Source organism: Emydura macquarii, unplaced genomic scaffold, assembly GCF_026122565.2.
Source record: "Emydura macquarii macquarii isolate MOO-44397 ecotype Brisbane River unplaced genomic scaffold, CSIRO-AGI_Emac_v2 contig_1045, whole genome shotgun sequence".
Taxonomy (NCBI): domain Eukaryota; kingdom Metazoa; phylum Chordata; order Testudines; family Chelidae; genus Emydura; species Emydura macquarii.
The window spans coordinates 14,201,154-14,218,609 of NW_027131182.1; the positions used below are offsets into that span (position 1 = coordinate 14,201,154).

Here is a 17,456-nt window from a genome sequence, read left to right on the forward strand (position 1 = left end):
GCTGGGGAAGATGACACATGAAAGTATGCATCCTTGAGGTCGAGGGAAGCATACCAGTCTCCTGGATCCAAGGAAGGAATTATGGAGGCTAGGGAGACCATGCGAAACCTGAATCATTTGACATATTTGTTAAGACGACACAGATCTAATATGGGTCTCAGACCCCCCTTCGCCTTGAGGATGAGGAAGTACCTTGAATAGAACCCCTTCCCTCTTCTGCCTTGAGGGACCGTTTCCACTGCTCCCAGGTTGAGGAGGGTGTCCACCTCCTGCAAGAGGAGTTGCTCATGAGAGGACCCAATGGTCTGACGTAATCTTTGCCCATTCGGGATAGAAGGACCTTAACCTGTTTAGGAAGGGGCGGGGAGGATCCAGGAGAGCAGTAGGGGCGCCACCCACAGGCGCACCATTCAAAACTTCCTCTGATTGCCCGACCCCCTGGGGGGCCCCTGATGGGGGGGCTGAGAACGAGCTGGGGGCTGGTTTCATCTTCTAAACCCCCTATTTCTGTCCCTATTTCTGTAGGGTTGAAAGGGCCCAGGCGGAGGTCTTCGTTGCTGCTGCGCCTGGGGCCGTGACTGCCGCCTGGAAGCCTGGGGCGTATCCAGGCCCAGGGAGCAAAGCGTAGTCTTGGAGTCCTTCAGACTGTGCAGCTTCGCATCGATCTGATCGGAGAACAGGGCCAATCCATCGAAGGGGAGGTCCTGGATCGATTGCTGCACCTCCTGGGACAGGCCCGAGATTTCAGCCAAGAGCCCCTCCTCATGGAAATGGCGGAGGCTATGGCCCTACCTGCCGAGTCAGCAGCATCACTGGACATCTGGAGCACTGCCCTAGCCACCATGATTCTTTCGTCCAGGATTGTGATGAAGTCTGCAGACTGGTCCTGGGACAGGACCTCAGCAAACCGCCTGAGTGAGTCCCACAAATTAAAATTATATCTCTCTAGGAGGGCCTGATGGTTGGCAATCCTGAAATAAATTTTTCTCTCGAACAAATCCAGCTTTTTGCTGTCTTTGTTCTTGGGAGTGGAACCTTGCCTGTCCCGCTGACTTGGCTGCATCTACCACCAGGGTTCCTGGGGCCAGGTGAGTGAACAAATACTCAAACCCTTCGGCTGGGACATAATACTTTTTCTCAGCCACCTTCGACGTAGGGGCGACCGAGGAAGGGGTTTGCCACAGGGCCTTAACAATTTTGAGGACCCTATCATGGACTGGTAGGGCCACTCTCACTGGGGCAGCCGCCACCAGCACATTTAAGAGGGTATCATTGGCCTCCACTAACTCTTTGACCTCCAGCCCCAAGTTAAAGGCCACCCTCTTGAGCAGCTCCTGGTGCATTCTGAAATCTTTCAATGGCACCAAGTGGTCCCAGGAGACTGCCTCATCTGGGGAGGAGGAAGAGGACTGCCAAGGCACATTCTGTGGGTTCTCCTCCACCTGACGAAGGGATGCACCCATAGAGGGTCCCTCCATGGGTCCAACTCTTCATCCGAGGAGTGGTGTCTATGGGCATTCTTCTGTGCTGGGGGCACAGACTGAATCCCCGCTGACAGGGTGGATTGGGGTCCCGGTCCCATATGGATGCCCCATGGGGCTCCATGAGGCCATTGTTGCAACCATTGTCCCTGGCGCCAAACCACGGCTGACTGTGCCACCTGCTGTGATGCTTTGTGGGAGCATCGACTGTCCCACCAACTGTCCACCCTGTGAGACTTCGAGCCACTAGACCGGCAGTGCCGTGCCCGTCCTCAGTCCTCGTTGCCATGCCGGGGACCGTCCTCTCGACACCTCAGACATGGAGGATGACGAGGACCACCTCCGTTGCTGCGAGCGGTGCTGACGGACGGAGGCGCTCTCCAAAGAGCTCTTGGTACCGAAGCACCATCTTGGTACCGAGGACTTGTGGTGCTGCTTGTGCTTCGGTGACCGAAACTGGCGCCGCTCTCGACTCCATGGTGCCAAGCCAGACTCCGGAGACCGGGTTCTGCATCAGGGACTGCATGGTGCCGGGTCCTTGATGTCGACCGGGTTCTGTGCCACCTTGGTGCGGGCGAGCCCCTTGGTGCCGAGGCCTCTGACGGTTATCGGGTTCTGCGTCGCCTCGATGCGGGCAAACTCCTCGGTGCCAGGGATCTGGGGTGGGAGCTGTCCGAGCACCGCCTGGCGGACCTCGAATAGTGCTGCCTCATGGCCTGCGCTGCCTCCAGTGCCGGGGAACGACATTGGTACCGAGAGGGAGACTCCACATCCTGAGTCGAAGCAGGCCAGCTTGACGCCGCCAACCTGGAGCATCTGCTGGGGGAGTGTCCTCGCTCTAACCCCGGTGGCCATCTGACAGGAGATCTAACTCCCCATACTGGGGATCTCCTCCACCCTTCAGGGGGTCCCAACGTGGGATTGCCCCGGGACTCCGGCCTCTTCTCCCTCGGCCAGGAGAGGGAGGGGGGGGCCAGAAGTGGCGTAGGCAAGGTCAACAACGCTCTTGCTGCCTGAAAAGCCTCCAATGTCTATGGCGTCGGCAGGGGCACTCTCCCACTCCCAAGAGTCAGGGGAGGCTCCCCTGCTTGGAGATGCAGGCACTGGAGAAGACTCGACAGGCCGTGGCCAGTGCATTTCCGCACTTGACCCTGCCCGTACCAACGGCGCAGGGGAGTGTCCGCACTCCGCGCGCTGTTTCTTCTTCTTCAGTACCAGGGATGTTGTTCAGTGACGAGTCGAGACCGGTGCCAGCGGTGCACTCTGCACTGAGGTGACGCTTAGTGCCGAGGTGGAGCAGTACAGCTCGGATGCCGGCGGAGCGCTGCCTCCATGAGCAGGGCTTTTAACCGGATCTCTTGGTCCTTTTGAGGCCGCGGTTTAAAAGCCCTGCATATCTTGCATTTATCTTTCCTGTGCTCTTCCCCCAAGCACTTAAGGCACCGATCGTGGGGGTCTCTGAGCAGGAAGGCCTTCCCGCAGGAGGCACATGGCTTAAATCCAGGCGACCGGGACATGGCCCGGCCGCTTTAAGTCCCTCAGGGACTTCTTATCTAACTACACTTAACTACTACTTAAAACTAACTAAAGTACTTCGAACAACAAAGAGTTCAAAGAAGGGGAATGGTACTTGCAGAGAGCAAGGCTAGTTCCAGCAACCATCGGGGCGGAAAGAAGGAACTGAGAGGGCATAGAGCCGGTAGTGCCTCATATACTGTGGCATGCACGCGGGACTCTAGGGGGCACCAGAGCCGGCTTTACGGGGTCTGCTAAGGAGAAAAAAGTCCCAGGAACCATACACGGTGGCGTGCACTCACCTACAGTGGAATGGCCATGAGCAATCACTCGATGAAGAACTTACATTATTCAGAGCTCTAAAAATAACATTTGCAAGAAAGCTAAAACCTTGTCATTCTCAATATCTTTTTTGGTTTTAGCTTCTTTTACCTTTCTGATTGGTGGCAATTCTCCAACAAGGCTCAGAATTATATCTTGAATAAGTTCTTCAACATTCATGAACCTAGCAAAAGGGAGCATTCGACAAGCCCATTCCACTGCATTGAGACAGTGCTCAACTATACAGGCATCAAACTCAGTCTTCTTACAATCCTAAAAAAGAAATTGTCAGCTAAACATTAATTGATATACATGAAACATTCCAGCTAGACTATATACTTATTGGCAATTTTCATGATTTCATACCTATATATACAGAGAATAGAAGTAGGTAGCTTAATGGCCTAGAGAGAGCGCTTTGTGCTAACAAGCTGGAATACAAGGCTATAGCCACTGACTGCCTTGCACTCAAAATCCAGAAATCTGTTATAGCTTTGGAGATAATTTTATTGGCTCTTTGCTGAAGCGTTAGCCTCAAGTCACACTGCAGCAAATCCTGCAGGATAAATTGGATTGATAATAACCAGCTCAAAAATACAGCCCTACCAGATGAAAGTTAAGCACAGCAATATGATTCATGCACAACAATTGGTGGTACCAGAATAGAAAATACTTCAGCAAAGTTTCCTAGGTGTTTGTAACTTCTACTTTCTGAGACAAGATACTGTAGTAAATAATTGGAAGGCAACTAATACGAATCAACTTTGTTTTGAAGTACTCAAAATGTCATGCCTCACTAAGGCCCCTTCCACAAAGAAGAGATATTCTGGTTATATTTAGTATTTTATATAAATTATCTTTTTAACTTTAACTTTTGTTTTCTTGAGCACAGAACATTTTGGCCCCATTTATAAGAAGTAAATGACCTACTGCTGCTAACAAGTGTCAGCAACAGGTCTCCCCTCAAACTCCTGCAACTGTTATTCAATATGGTTTAGTTGCTAGAGTAGACAGGACAAAACCAACACTGTTACAGAAAATAAGATAAATGCCATATGTCATCAGGTCTCTGTCTTCTTTCCTTGAGTCATGATGCTGGTGGATAATGTCAGAGGAAGACAGAAAACTTGTTTTAAATTAAAGCAGTATTTTATTCTAGTTTCTTTGAACATTAAGACCTAACCTATATTTATTTTATGTACCAGATTAGCTTCCTAGACTGGTAGAACAGGGCAGATTGGATATTTTTCAACCCATCTCTGATATACATGTTTAATGAGTTCATTAAATATAGAAAATAAAAGAGCATGAAATGTATTACTATAATTGCTATTATTGTAAATGCTACAAAACTGTAGAAAATCCCATATTTCTTGTGGTTTATATCTTTAATTATCCAAATTAAAAATAAACTAAGGTCCCAGGAAAAATAACATGACTAACATTTTTAAAGATGTACAGCATAGTACACAAGGAGAGCATTATTCTTTGGAGACCTATATTAATAGCACAATTACAGCAAGATGTCTCATGAGATTAGAGTAACATCATTTTGTGCTACTGACTGAAATGAAGTTCTTGCAAGAGGTCATAAAAGTATACAGCAAATCTCCAGAGATCATTTTATAAAGAAAAGTTACTTACCTTAGAGTAACTGGAGTTATTTGAAATGTGTGGTCCCTACCTGTGGTCTACTGTGGGTGCACATGCTCTTTATACACCTGATACCAAAAGATTCTTGCTAGCAGTGTCTGTTGATCCGCGCTCCTCTCCTCCTCATGCTCCAAACCAAGGGCACAAGGGGCAGCATGAACTGATTTGCCTCTCCAATTACCTTTCTGCTAGGTTAAGGTAGTGGAATGTGGTTAGGGACCATACATCTCAAAGAACTCCAGTTTCCGTAAAGTAAGTAACCTTTCTTTCTTTGAGTGATAGTCCCTATGTGTATTCCACTATGGGTGACTCCCAAGCAGTATTCACTGAAAAGGATGGTTCAAGGATCCTGGCTGCTTCACTGACTGGAGGACTGCTCTGCCAAAGGATGCATCAGCTGAAGAAGCTTGCACCAGAGCATTATGTCTTGTGAAAGTTTGAACAGAGCTTCACTCTACAGATTTCCAGGAGAGGGACATCTCAAAGTGAGGCTACCGATACAAACTGAGCTCTAGTCAAGTGGCCCCTCAGACTGCATGTGGTAGGAGTCACCGTTAGTTAATAACACAGCAAGATGTCATCTGAATTCCATTTCAAAAGTCCTTGGGAAGAAATCACTTCCCCTCTCATACATTCTGTAATTCACTTCCCCTCTCATACATTCTGTAAAAGACCCAAATAATCTAGGTGATTTCATAAAGGGTTTAGTCCTTCCCTGGCAGAATGCCAAGGCTATGACAGTTTTACCATGGAGTAAAAGACAGTCCCCTTGGACATTCCAGTCTATCTTGCCACCCAGGCAAGCTGGACTAAGTGATAAATTGTTACTTACACAAAGAATTGAGGCTGCTCCTAGTCCCAAGAGACCAGTCACTTACTCCAGGTCAATTTGTATCCCAGATCTCACACCAAAGACAAAGCTTGTAGACAATCCTACAGAAAACTAACTAAGGATTTATTAACTAGGAAAAAGAAATGACAGAGTTACAGAAGCATAAGACTGGACGGGACCTCAAGTGGTTATCTAGTCCAGTTCCCTGCATTTATGGCAGGACCAACCATTATCTAAGACCATCCCCGACAGGTGTTTAACCTGCTTTTAAAAATCTCCAATGACTGAGACTGGACAACCTCCCTAGGCAATTTATTCCAGTGCTTAACTACACTGTCAGTTAGGAAGTTTCTCCTAATGTCCAACATACACTACCCTTTCTGCAATTTAAGCCCATTGCTTCCTGCTGTATCCTCAGAGGTTAATGAGAACAAGTTTTCTCCCTCCTCCTTGTAACAACTTTTACACACTTGAAAATTGGTATCATGTCCCCTCTTAGTATTCTCTTTTTTAGACTAAACAAACCCAATTTTTTCAGTCTTCCCTCACAGGTCAAGTATTTTAGGCCTTTATCACTTTAGTTGCGCTTCTCTGGACTTTCTCCAATTTGTCCACATCTTTCCTGACATGTGGCGTTCAGAATTGGACACAATAGACCACATGAGGTGTGATTAGCATGGAGTAGAGCGGAAGAATTACTTCTCATGTCTTGCTTACAACACTCCTGCTAATGCATCCTAGAATGATGTTTGCTTTTTTTGCAACAGTGTGACACTGTTGACTCATATTTAATTTGTGATCCACTATGACCCCCAGATCAGTTTTTGTGATCCTCTTTCTTAGTCAGTCATTTCCTATTTTGTACGTGTGCAACAGACTGTTCCTTCCTAAGTGGAGTACTTTGCACTAGTCCTTATTGAATTTCATCCTATTTACTTCAGATCATTTCTCCAGTTTCACCAGATCATTTTGAATTTTAATCCTATCCTCCAAAGCACTTGCAACCCCTTCCCAGCTTGGTATCATCTGCAAACTTTATAAGTGTACTCTCTATGCCATTATCTAAATCTAAATTGAAAAGAACTCATTCCTGTGGGATCCCACTCGATATGCACTTCCAATTTGACTGTGAACCACTGACAACTGCTCTCCAGGAACGGTCTTCCAACCAGTTACGCACCCATCTTATAGTAGCTCCATCTAGGTTGTATTTCCCCTGTTTACAGCTGTTTGCTGGCCCCTGTGCCTCAGTCAGCTTCTTGAATATTCTAGGATGTATTTCATTAGGCCTTGGTGACTTGAAGGTATCTAACTTGTCTAATTTTTAACTTGTTCCTTCCCTATTTTAGCCTAATATACTACCTCATTTTCACTGGCATTCATTATGTTAGATATCCAATCATTATTAACCTTTTCGGTGAAAACTGAAACAAGGGAGTCAGTTAGCACTTCTGCCATTTCCACATTTTCTGTTATTGTTCCACACACACCCTCTATTGAGTAATGGGCTTACCCTGTCCTTGGTCCTCCTCGTGTCTAATGTATTTGTAGAAAGTTTTCTTGTTACCCTTTATGTCTCTAGCTAGTTTAATCTCCTTTTCTGCCTTGGCCTTTCTAATTTCTAATTCCACAGTGTCTGGCTGGTGAGTCTTGCCCACATGCTCAGGGTTTAGTCTCCATGCACTTTTATGAATACACTTGGAGCTGCTGGAAGACCATGGTGGAGCACTCTACAGTGGTAGTACTCCTGACCTATGGTGAATCTCAGGAAACTCCTTTGCACAGGATGAACATCTACATGCAAATAAATGTCCTTTAAATGGAGAGCTGTGTACCAATTGTCTTTGTTAAAAAGTGAGGGAGTTACAGAAGTCAGGGCAGTCATTTTGAACATTAAGTGTAGGATGAAGATGTTCAACCATGTGAGATCCAGAATGGATCTCCATCCTCCTTTTTTGGGAGCAATGAGGAAGTATTTCAAGTGAAGTCATTTTCCTTTCTGTTGAGGAGATACTGATTCTATTGCTTGCAGAAGGAACAAGGAATCTACCTCTTGACAGAGCATTCTCTTATGAAAAGGGTCCCTGAAGATGGACCAGGGGGCGCAGGGGGAGAGAAGAGGTTGAAGCGGGAGGGAAATTAATTCTATGATGAGTTCCAGAAAGGTAGCCATGTTAATCTGTTTTTAGCAAAACAGCAAGAGTTCTGTGACACCTTAAAGACTAACAAATTTATTTGGGCACAAGCTTTCGTGGGCAGAAACCCACTTTGTTGGTTGCATCCGACGAAGTGGGTTTCTGCCCATGAACGCTTATGTCCAAATAAATTTGTTAGTCTTTAAGGTGCCACAGAACTCTCACTGTAATTTTATGATGTAACCACTAGTGATAATTTCCAGAACCCATTTGTCTGTTATTAAGATGTCAGGCTTGAGAAACGTAAACTAAGTGGCCACCAATTTGGGAACCAGAGTCCTGAACAGATGGATATGGTAGAGGGATTGATTCACAGTTCTTTAAAGTCCTAACAAACGTGTTTTCAGGAGGGATGTTGGGATTGGAAGGATGAAAAAGGACAGATGTTATATTTGCTACGCTGCCTCCTGGGTGCCTCCTGCTGCCTCCTGGGTGGCTCATAACCCCTCTAATGGTAAAAGGGTTGAGGAGCTGATCATTGCTTGTGGGACTGAGATCTGTGGTGATTCCTCATTGGCTCTGGAGTGTAGATGCCCAGTGAGCAGAGGGTTGCCCTTGAGTCCTTAAAGGAACGTAACAACTTGTTTATTTTTTCACTGAACAAATTGTTTCCTTGAAAGAGCAGATCCTCCCCCGTGCATTAGATATCTCTGGGAAATCCAGAGCACTGGAGTCAGAAAGCCAGATAAACTATCACAGAAGTCACCATCAAGCAGGACGCTTTATCCAGTGCATTGACTGAGGCCTGGAGGTACAATCTGGCTATCAACTTACCCTCTTCAATGAGTGTTTGGAGTTGGAGCCTATCCTCTTGTGGGAGTTTGACATATTTTGACATTAATGCTTGATAGTTTGCAATGGGAGCACAAGTGACTGGAGTCTGCCAGATAGTTCTGGCCAGTTCTAAGATGGATTAATTATTGAGAAGTGCCACCTTACTGGGACGAATGCTTTGGAGAATGTCCAGAGGTATATGAGGGATGTCCTGTACCACCCTTCAGGAAGTTTTTCAGCAATTCTCCTGAACAGGTCTTGAAACTGCCCAGTCATCAGGAGGTAAAGGTGAGGCCAATGTGACTGCCTCATGTGGGGATGATGAGGGACCACCAGAGCTGGTGGTTCTGCCAGATTCAGTTCTTCCTATTCCTCCATTAGTAGAGCTCTGCATGGATACAAAATTTGTATCCACATCTGATCTGTGATCTGCAAAAATGGTTCATGGATGCTGATATCTGCGGATATATAAAGCAGATATCCACAGATTTGAAGGGCTCTATCCATTAGTTCTTAAGGAAGCTCAGGATCCTCTTTGCAACGGGAAGCTTGGCTGGATTCCTGTGGGATCATATAGATTCAGAATATTGTGCAGATGGATCCCATGGGCCCCAATGAAAATTCAGGCAGTCCTCATGGAGTAGTAAGGTATCAATGGTCCCAAAGCACATAATCTATTTTAGCAGATTCGGACAGTGCCCAAGAAACTGGATATCTTGATGGGACTCATCAGAGGAGGTGGCAGCTTCAAATTCCACAGGTAATGCTGTCAGTACCTGGGGGCCTTGTCATTCCCTAGCTGGTAAATGACACTGGCGAGCAACTCTTCCTTTCTTACAAGTTCTGGATTGATGGTGTGTGTGTGTGGGGGGGATGTATGTGGGTAGAATGAGACCCCTCTCTGTTCCCACTCCTAATGACTAAAAACTACACTTATCTATATAAATGGCCTAAATCTATTATCTAAAAGCTATTTACAGAAAATTACAATTAGATCCAGAAGCAGCTAGCTAATAAGGCAGTTACTGAAGAGATTCCATGTCAGACCATGGGCAATAGAGAGACAGCTGGTCTGCACCATCCCTTATGCCCTTGGTTCAGAGCAAGAGGAGAAGAGGGTTGCAGGTGTGGACCAATGGACACTGCTAGCAAGAATCTTCTAGTCCCAAGCAAATGGAGAACAAGTGTACCCACACTGGAATACACATAGGGACCATTACTCAAAGACCTGTATGCTGTTACAGTAACTTTTACTGGAACGTCACTATGATTACCTTTTGATTACCCACACTTTCTCTTGCAGTTTGGTACCGTCTGCAACTGTCAGACAGCTTTTCACGAACATGAAGCATCCAACACAATGCACACAATTCTCTGAAGCAACCTACAAGAGAAACAATACTATTATGTGTAAGGTTTTGTTCAAAGAAAAAATTCAACACAATACAACTTATGTTACTTGTAGGTGAAATAAAGGATCAACTTTATTCCTTTATTCAACTACAGGCAGCAGTAACTTAGAGGAAAAGTTTTAATTCTTGATTTTTCAAGAACGATCAGTAGTCAGATTTCTGTAGTCACTCTTTGCATCAATGAGTTTCAATATCTCAGATTTATAAAAATATATGTTCAGCATCTTGGAATAGGACTTTTGACCAGATTCTCTTCTGCTCCAAGACAAGCTCAGCTCAGGAAAGCATGAGGACCATCAGGGTGTAATTACATTTATATTTCCCTAATTCTCAAGCTACTACAACCCTAGCCCTAGCCCTGATTAAAGTTAAAGCAGCCTAGTGGATGCTCTGAAACGACCAGCTATAGTCATTCACTAAGGGAATAGATACTAATTGTATATTGTCACTCTGCTCTCCTTCCCAACTCTCTTCACTCCCTTAATGCCCCACTCTTTCTTATTAAGCCCTCTATGTTAGGAAGAAGTTGGCACAGGAGATTCTTTACCAACTTTATGTCAATTGCAAACTCCCTCCACTAGCAAAATTCTTAACTTTGCAGCTGTGGTAGAATTATAGCCCCTTTGCCCCGCACAGGTAGTGGATAACCATGACTGTCTGAGATGTGTTGCTCCTACATATTCTATTTATAGCATGACTATGCCCCATGTGCTTGAGCTTAATTTTTTTTGGCTAGCACCATCTGTTGGGTATGCGCCTGTGCCTAAGTCTCCTCATACCCCCCCCAAAGCTCCCCTCGATTGAGAGCATAAAGGGCAGAACAGACCCAAGTCTCCCTCAGTTCCTTTACCAATCCAGGTGTTATAGGACTCTGCAGTTGCAGAGAAGGACGACGGGATGCAGAATACATACAAATAATGCCTTTAGAAGAACCACAGTTACTGCAAAGTAAATAACAGTTTGAGTGATTGTCCATATGTATTCCACTTCTGGTGACCTGAAATATAAGAGATGGGTGCTTGGAGTTTATTTGAACAGTAACTTTAGGCCACATCTGCCAAATTGGGCATCAGATATTGATGCCTCTACAAGGGAGAAATGTTGTGTAAACTTATGAACTGAACCCCATGTGACTACCCTACAGATCTCAGAAATTGACATGCTTCTTAAAGAAGCTGCAGTAGCTGCTTAGGTACTGATGGTACTGGCTCTAATCTTTACCAGTGGATCTAAACTGGCTAATTCTTAGCATATTCTGATACAATTGCAAATCAAGTTAGATAACTTCTGGGTTGATACTGCTTGATTCATATCTGTGAAAGTTCCAAATAATCATGGGAAATTCCTGAAAGGTTTAGTCCTGTCTAAACAGAATGATAGTGCCCTAAGCACATCCAGGGTGTGTAGCTTGGCTTCCCTTTGCTTGGAGTGGGGTTTAGGGGAAAAAACAGCATAAAGATTATTTGATTTAGATAGAAATCTGAGATTAATTTTGGCAAGAATTTCGGGTGAGGCCTAAGGGTCACCTTATCCTTATGAAATACTACGGACATTGGATCAGCCTTGAGTGTCTGTATTTCTCCTATTTCTTGGGCAGATGGGGTATAGTCTGTCATATTCTGACAGTTCTGACTGTCAGTCCTCTCAGTATTGGAAGGAATCTCAGGAACATCCCATGACATGGATGGATTGTTATGTGAAAATAAGAAACTTGGAGGTTGAGACCATAAACGAGTCATGGGAATCTTAGGAGGGGACTAGAGAGGTTAGTGTTACCATCCTGAACTTGAAGTGGTAGACAAAGGCATTTAGCAGCCTCAGGTCTAGAAATGGTGCCAGTACCCGCTTGTTCTTTGGATTTAAACAGTCACAGCAATAAGGAACCTGTGGATCTATTAAAATTATAATGAGCGCTAGAATCATTATCTAAAACAAAAGGATCATATGATCAGGACCTTGGAGAGCAGTTAGGCGGTGTCTCTCTGCTATGCTACAAAGCTGAAGAAGAGAATGAGTATTCCTCTTCTAGAGATGGAGCTAGGTTAAATGAGCTTTCAGGAAGAGTCAGTCTCTGCCCTGACCGGCACTGGTGAAGTGCTGAGTCGTATAACATTACCTGCGACCAGAAATATGGAGGATAACTTCACCACAGAGAACAGTGATGATTTGGACTGAGTTGAGATCATAAGATTGCTCAAAATCACGGAAGTTTTCAGTACCAGTGCTATGAGAGGTCAATTGAGGCCATCAGAATTGGTAATGAGAACTTCAGTACCAAGGGAACAGTATTATGAAAGGCATGGAATTCAGCCTGAGCACTACTGGAATATGACGACTAGTGCTTCTGAGGGTGTCAAGTGAGACCCATTCTGGGTCTTGAACTACTTTTTAAAGATGCAGGATAAGGAGATCTCTGCCTTTTCATACTAGGACCAAGAGAGGATGATCTAGTCTTATGCTCCTTAGAGGAGCAGCCCTTTTTTCTTTTTAATCCTGTTGGTTTTACTAATCTCAGAAGATGTCTTCTTAGGTATGTCTACAACAGCTGGGAGATGAGATTCCCAGTTCAGGTAGATGAGATTCTGCTCAAGCCAGCTCTCTAAAAACAGCAGTGTAGTTGCAGCGGCACAGATAGCAACATGGGCTAGCCACCTGAGTATAACTCCTTCTGAGGTCCTAAGTGTGTACTCATATGGCTAGCTTGAGCCGCTGCAGCAACAGTGCTATTTTTAGCATGCTACTTCAAGCACAGCTTGTGTGGGTACATCTACCGGAGCTGGGAAGCATATTTCCCCATTGCTGTGTAGATATACATTTACACACATAAGCTGAAGGCTGTGCCTGAGTTCACCAAAGCACTTTGTGAAGACGCTTGGTCTGATCAGTCTGTCTGGATTCCTACAGAATCTGAGGAAAGTCACAAAGACTTTTCTAACAAAAATAGTTTAAGACAAGTTTTTATTACCTTTTGCATTCTCTTAATGAATGACCTGCAAATCATTTATCACCTCACTGATGTGTCTGCATGCCCATCATAAAGCAGCATCATTGCATCACAAGAATGGCAGGTCTTGAAACTAGGAGACTTCTGTTCAGTCATAAGGGCTAATTACCAAATTAATTTTTTTTTATTAGTTTAAGGGAAAAAACCCAAACAACGAACACTAAACTGACATTAAATACTTACTAATATTTATATAAAAGGGAGAAATTAGCTGCCTGGTCTGTGACAGGTATGGACACTGCTAGGGTTCCAGCTCATTGCCCTTGACAGTAAGAAGGAACTGAGGGACAATTGGGCTGACTCTGCTCTTTAGGCCCTCAGGCTGGGAGCACGAGGACACTTTAGGCATGGGTACGGCCCCAACAGACACTGCTAGCCAAAAGAATCTGAACTTGAGTGCATGTGCACCAGAAGTGGAATACATAGGGACAAGCACTCATAAAAGAATTGGGGTTGAGAACCTTTAATTTTGCCAAAAAAATATGGCAACAGCTATTCATAAGTTAATAAAGATTCTTCTCAGTAGGGTCAGATTCTCATTTCCGTTGTCTCATAGAAAATATTAAATCAAGGAAAACAAAAATCTTGGCTTCTTTATATTCACATAGTAAAATTTCCTAGATACTTAGAATCTCTGAGGAAAGATATTATAAGCAATAAAGAACTGGGACAGCTCTAACAGATTAGTTTGCTTCAAAGAAATCAACATCACCAATTCTGATTATTCTCACATTCATTTGGCTCAGTTTGTCGTCTATGGATTTCTTTATACTACAGTACATACGGTTTTCAATAGTACAGTTCAACTTTGACCAAATGTCCAGATTTTTCTCTCACCACAATTTTCTATAAGTAAAAAAGTCTCTAACACAAGATCTGTTCTAATAATTTAACATTATGAAACTTCTTAATCTTCAACTAAGTACATTCACTGAATAATATGAGAAAAAAGCCATCTCTCACACCCTGAAAAATAATCACAACTAAACAAAGCAGTATGGTCTAGTATACGCCTCAGTCTCTATAATATCAGTTAAAAAAATTAAAATAAATGGGAAGACAGTACTAATTCATTTTTGTTCTTTATAAAAAAAAGGATGATTAACTCATTTTGTAATAAATTTGAAACAATGTATAGTTATTAATTACATTTTATTAATATACCAATATTTTAAAATTATATCAAAATATAAATATCCTTCTGAGTTATCAAATACAGCAAAAATTTTGAAAGATTTACAATAGCAGTGCAGAAGACACTGTACCATAGCATATTTTCAAAAAGATGCAAAAATAAAGACTGGAATTTCCTTACATATGCAGCTTCTCATACCTTGTTCCATTTTCCAAACATAACTTAGTTATTTTTATTATGCACAAACCTATTGTTTTACAGGAAACATCATCAAACCGATGGTCTCCAGAAGATGCAGGTCTAAAGAATATTGTACTAAATTTAGAATAATGAAGCAAAGTTTCAGGAAATGCACTTAATGAAGGAAGAGTGCCTTTCATTCGAATCTATAGACAGGAAAAGAAAACAAAAATGTTATAAACTTAGAACAATTTTATTTGTGACAATTTTGAAATTAGTGAACTACCTTTATAACTGCTCACTAGTTAAAACTTTTATTCTTCAGTTCACCTGCATGTGAAAGTCCTAATGAAATCAAATGAAGTCTTACATATCAGGATTGAGTGGCCTGTTTAACTTACTGACAGAATATTGCTATAATCAACTACATTTTCATAGGCCTACTTTCTATTTCCTCCAATGCAATGGCCTGAAACTCAAGTTAAATTATTTTTTTTAAAGGAACACATTTTTATCTAATAAATGCTATGACAACTAAAATGCTTTATTTAATATGATGATAGAGTGAATTAACAGGGTGATGAAACTTTAGTGTAACTACTGTATAAAACAGCTAAGAAATACCTGAGTTGTTCTTTCTCAAAACTTTGATCCTTATATTGTAAGGCCTAGTTTTAAATCAATAAAATTCACATAATTCATAGTTGAGATTAGAAGATTTAATACACCTTTCCTTTGTGCTCAAGATGGCTGCCAATTTGCAGCCAGGTGCCAATCAATTATATTGGAGAACCACTATGGCATGTTACACTGGAATTCAGATTAGATGATCTTTCTGACCTTGGAATCTATATGAATCCATAAGATTTTGAAAATTATCTCAAAAGCCCCAAGTAGTCTGAAACCCAATGATCACTTCTTCCCCACCTCCAGTAATAGCGCTAGTAATTGGTGAGGCCAAAACCTTGGGACCCCTCCCCCCACTGTATAGGCTTCAATTTCCTCTGGAAAGCAAATTATGAGAAGAATATAGACAGCAGCTATACAAGACAGACTCTTATCAGACTAGGAAGGCCTTGGAGTGGATGTGGGGATCCTCCTCAAAAAAGCTGCACACTGTAATATTTACTACACATAATGGAGTTAAAATTAAACAAGATTATTATTTACCTTTTGCATTACTTTTCTTGCCCATTTCAATTGTACTATATACCACTGTGCCACAGGGTAGGAACAATGAGCTGCCTGGAAGAGCAGCAGAATTCGCTGAAGGACCCCAGATACCTTCTGACGATAATCTCTCTCAATTTTTAAAGTCGAATCATTGTAGTCTTCCTGAGAAATGCAAAAGTTCAAGTACATGACAATAAGACCAAGAATTTGGAAGGATATAAAGAATGAAGGAGTTGAGCTACACATGGAATCTTTGCTCTTCTGAACATTCCTCTTTTTAATCTTAAGAGCAGAGATTCCACAAAGTAGAAGGAAAAATTGAAAGGAGCTTTTCAAAGTGGATTTTCACTATTATGGTGCCACACAAGTAATTGGATAAAGTTTTTTTTTGAAGAAAAACTGAATTAGAAGGAGCTGGAATGGAAGTCAGGACCATTTTAAAATTTATTCAAACTACCATTTATGCAACTTCTAACAAATACGCTTACTTCACTGAGAGAAGCTGGTTGGGGACAGTATAATGGTGGTGCAGGAAGATATAGTCCATCAGGCACTAAACCGCTCAACTTTCTGGTAAGGTCCTTGGCAGAGTCTATCAAAAGTTGAAATGTCTCTGAGAGAATGTCTGCATCTGCCATAACAGCTGCTTTCAGTATTTCTTGTACTGAACCAAACAGCACATTTGCATCTTCCTCTTCAATGGGATCTAAAAAATAGCAAGCATTGAAGTTGATATGCTAAATGCATCAATTGATGCAATGCTTCCTCTGAAATTAAAAAGCAGCATTACTGTATTTTACATAAATTTTTCCAGAATTTGTGAATAGCTCATATATTTACTTTCTTTAAGATAAGATTTGAAAATGTGAATTATCTTAGAGATGAAAAACTGCTTCTAATGCTTAATAATGAATTCTGGTGGTTTTTTGCTGCCCAGCATCTCCAACAATTCTGGATGTCTGGACTGCTCTCCTCTCTCTGCAGCTCATGGAGATGGATTAGTGTTTTAGCGCTGTGACATTGACACACTAGTTGCCAGCTCTTACCGAGGCTGTAAGCAACAGCTGAGCACTGACAAATTCATAACTGGAAACCAGACCAGCTCATCTGTATGCTAGTAGTCTTCAAGACAGGTGTTTGATTTGTAAAGACGTGTTTACACTCTATGAGATACTTGTAAATTGCTGCATGCATTAATCTTACTTGTAATGTCTGAATCTCATGCTATAAGGTAATATGTAAAGTTTTGCTTTATAATTGTAAAAATGCCTGTTCTGAACTTGTGAACTCAGGCAGGATGAGTAGCAACCCTGCCCACCAAGGAGGACTATCAAAATTAAGTGGACCATTGTGAAGCATCAAGATTTTAAAAAATGGGTTAATGGCCCTCTCACACCCTTAAAGGTGGTACGTACAAGAAAGCTTGTCCCATCAACTTGAATTCTGGAAGAAGAAAATACAGACAGCTGACATGAAATTTTTCATCTCTTTGCAGTTTGGACTCTCACAGGGCTAGAACTAGGAAACAAAAGCAGGGATCCCCAGGGTCAACCTGGGTTAGCCCTATAAGATACCCAGTGCTGATAATTTACTACAACTTTGTCCCCTTTTCAACCCATAGATCGTAACTCGTGTGTATATATGTTGCCTGCTTTAACCTGTACAAAACTCTCATTTCTTTTTCCAAGTTAATAAATACTTAGTTAGTTTACTATTGGATTGGCTACAAGAGTTGACTTTGGTGTGAGATATGGGGTATAAATTGACCTGGGGTAAGTGAC

General features: G+C 42.8%; 1 protein-coding gene across 1 annotated transcript in view; it reads right to left on the reverse strand.

The window, feature by feature from the left end:
• CPLANE1 (ciliogenesis and planar polarity effector complex subunit 1) overlaps positions 1-17,456 on the reverse strand; it is a 168,169-nt gene that overhangs the window by 86,730 nt on the left and 63,983 nt on the right. Inside the window, exons 18-22 of the mRNA XM_067545544.1 lie at positions 16,164-16,381; positions 15,673-15,837; positions 14,570-14,708; positions 10,046-10,155; positions 3,429-3,590 (exon numbers count right to left, since the gene is read on the reverse strand). Coding sequence (XP_067401645.1) covers positions 3,429-3,590; positions 10,046-10,155; positions 14,570-14,708; positions 15,673-15,837; positions 16,164-16,381 — 794 coding nt within the window. The remainder of the gene's footprint in view (positions 1-3,428; positions 3,591-10,045; positions 10,156-14,569; positions 14,709-15,672; positions 15,838-16,163; positions 16,382-17,456) is intronic.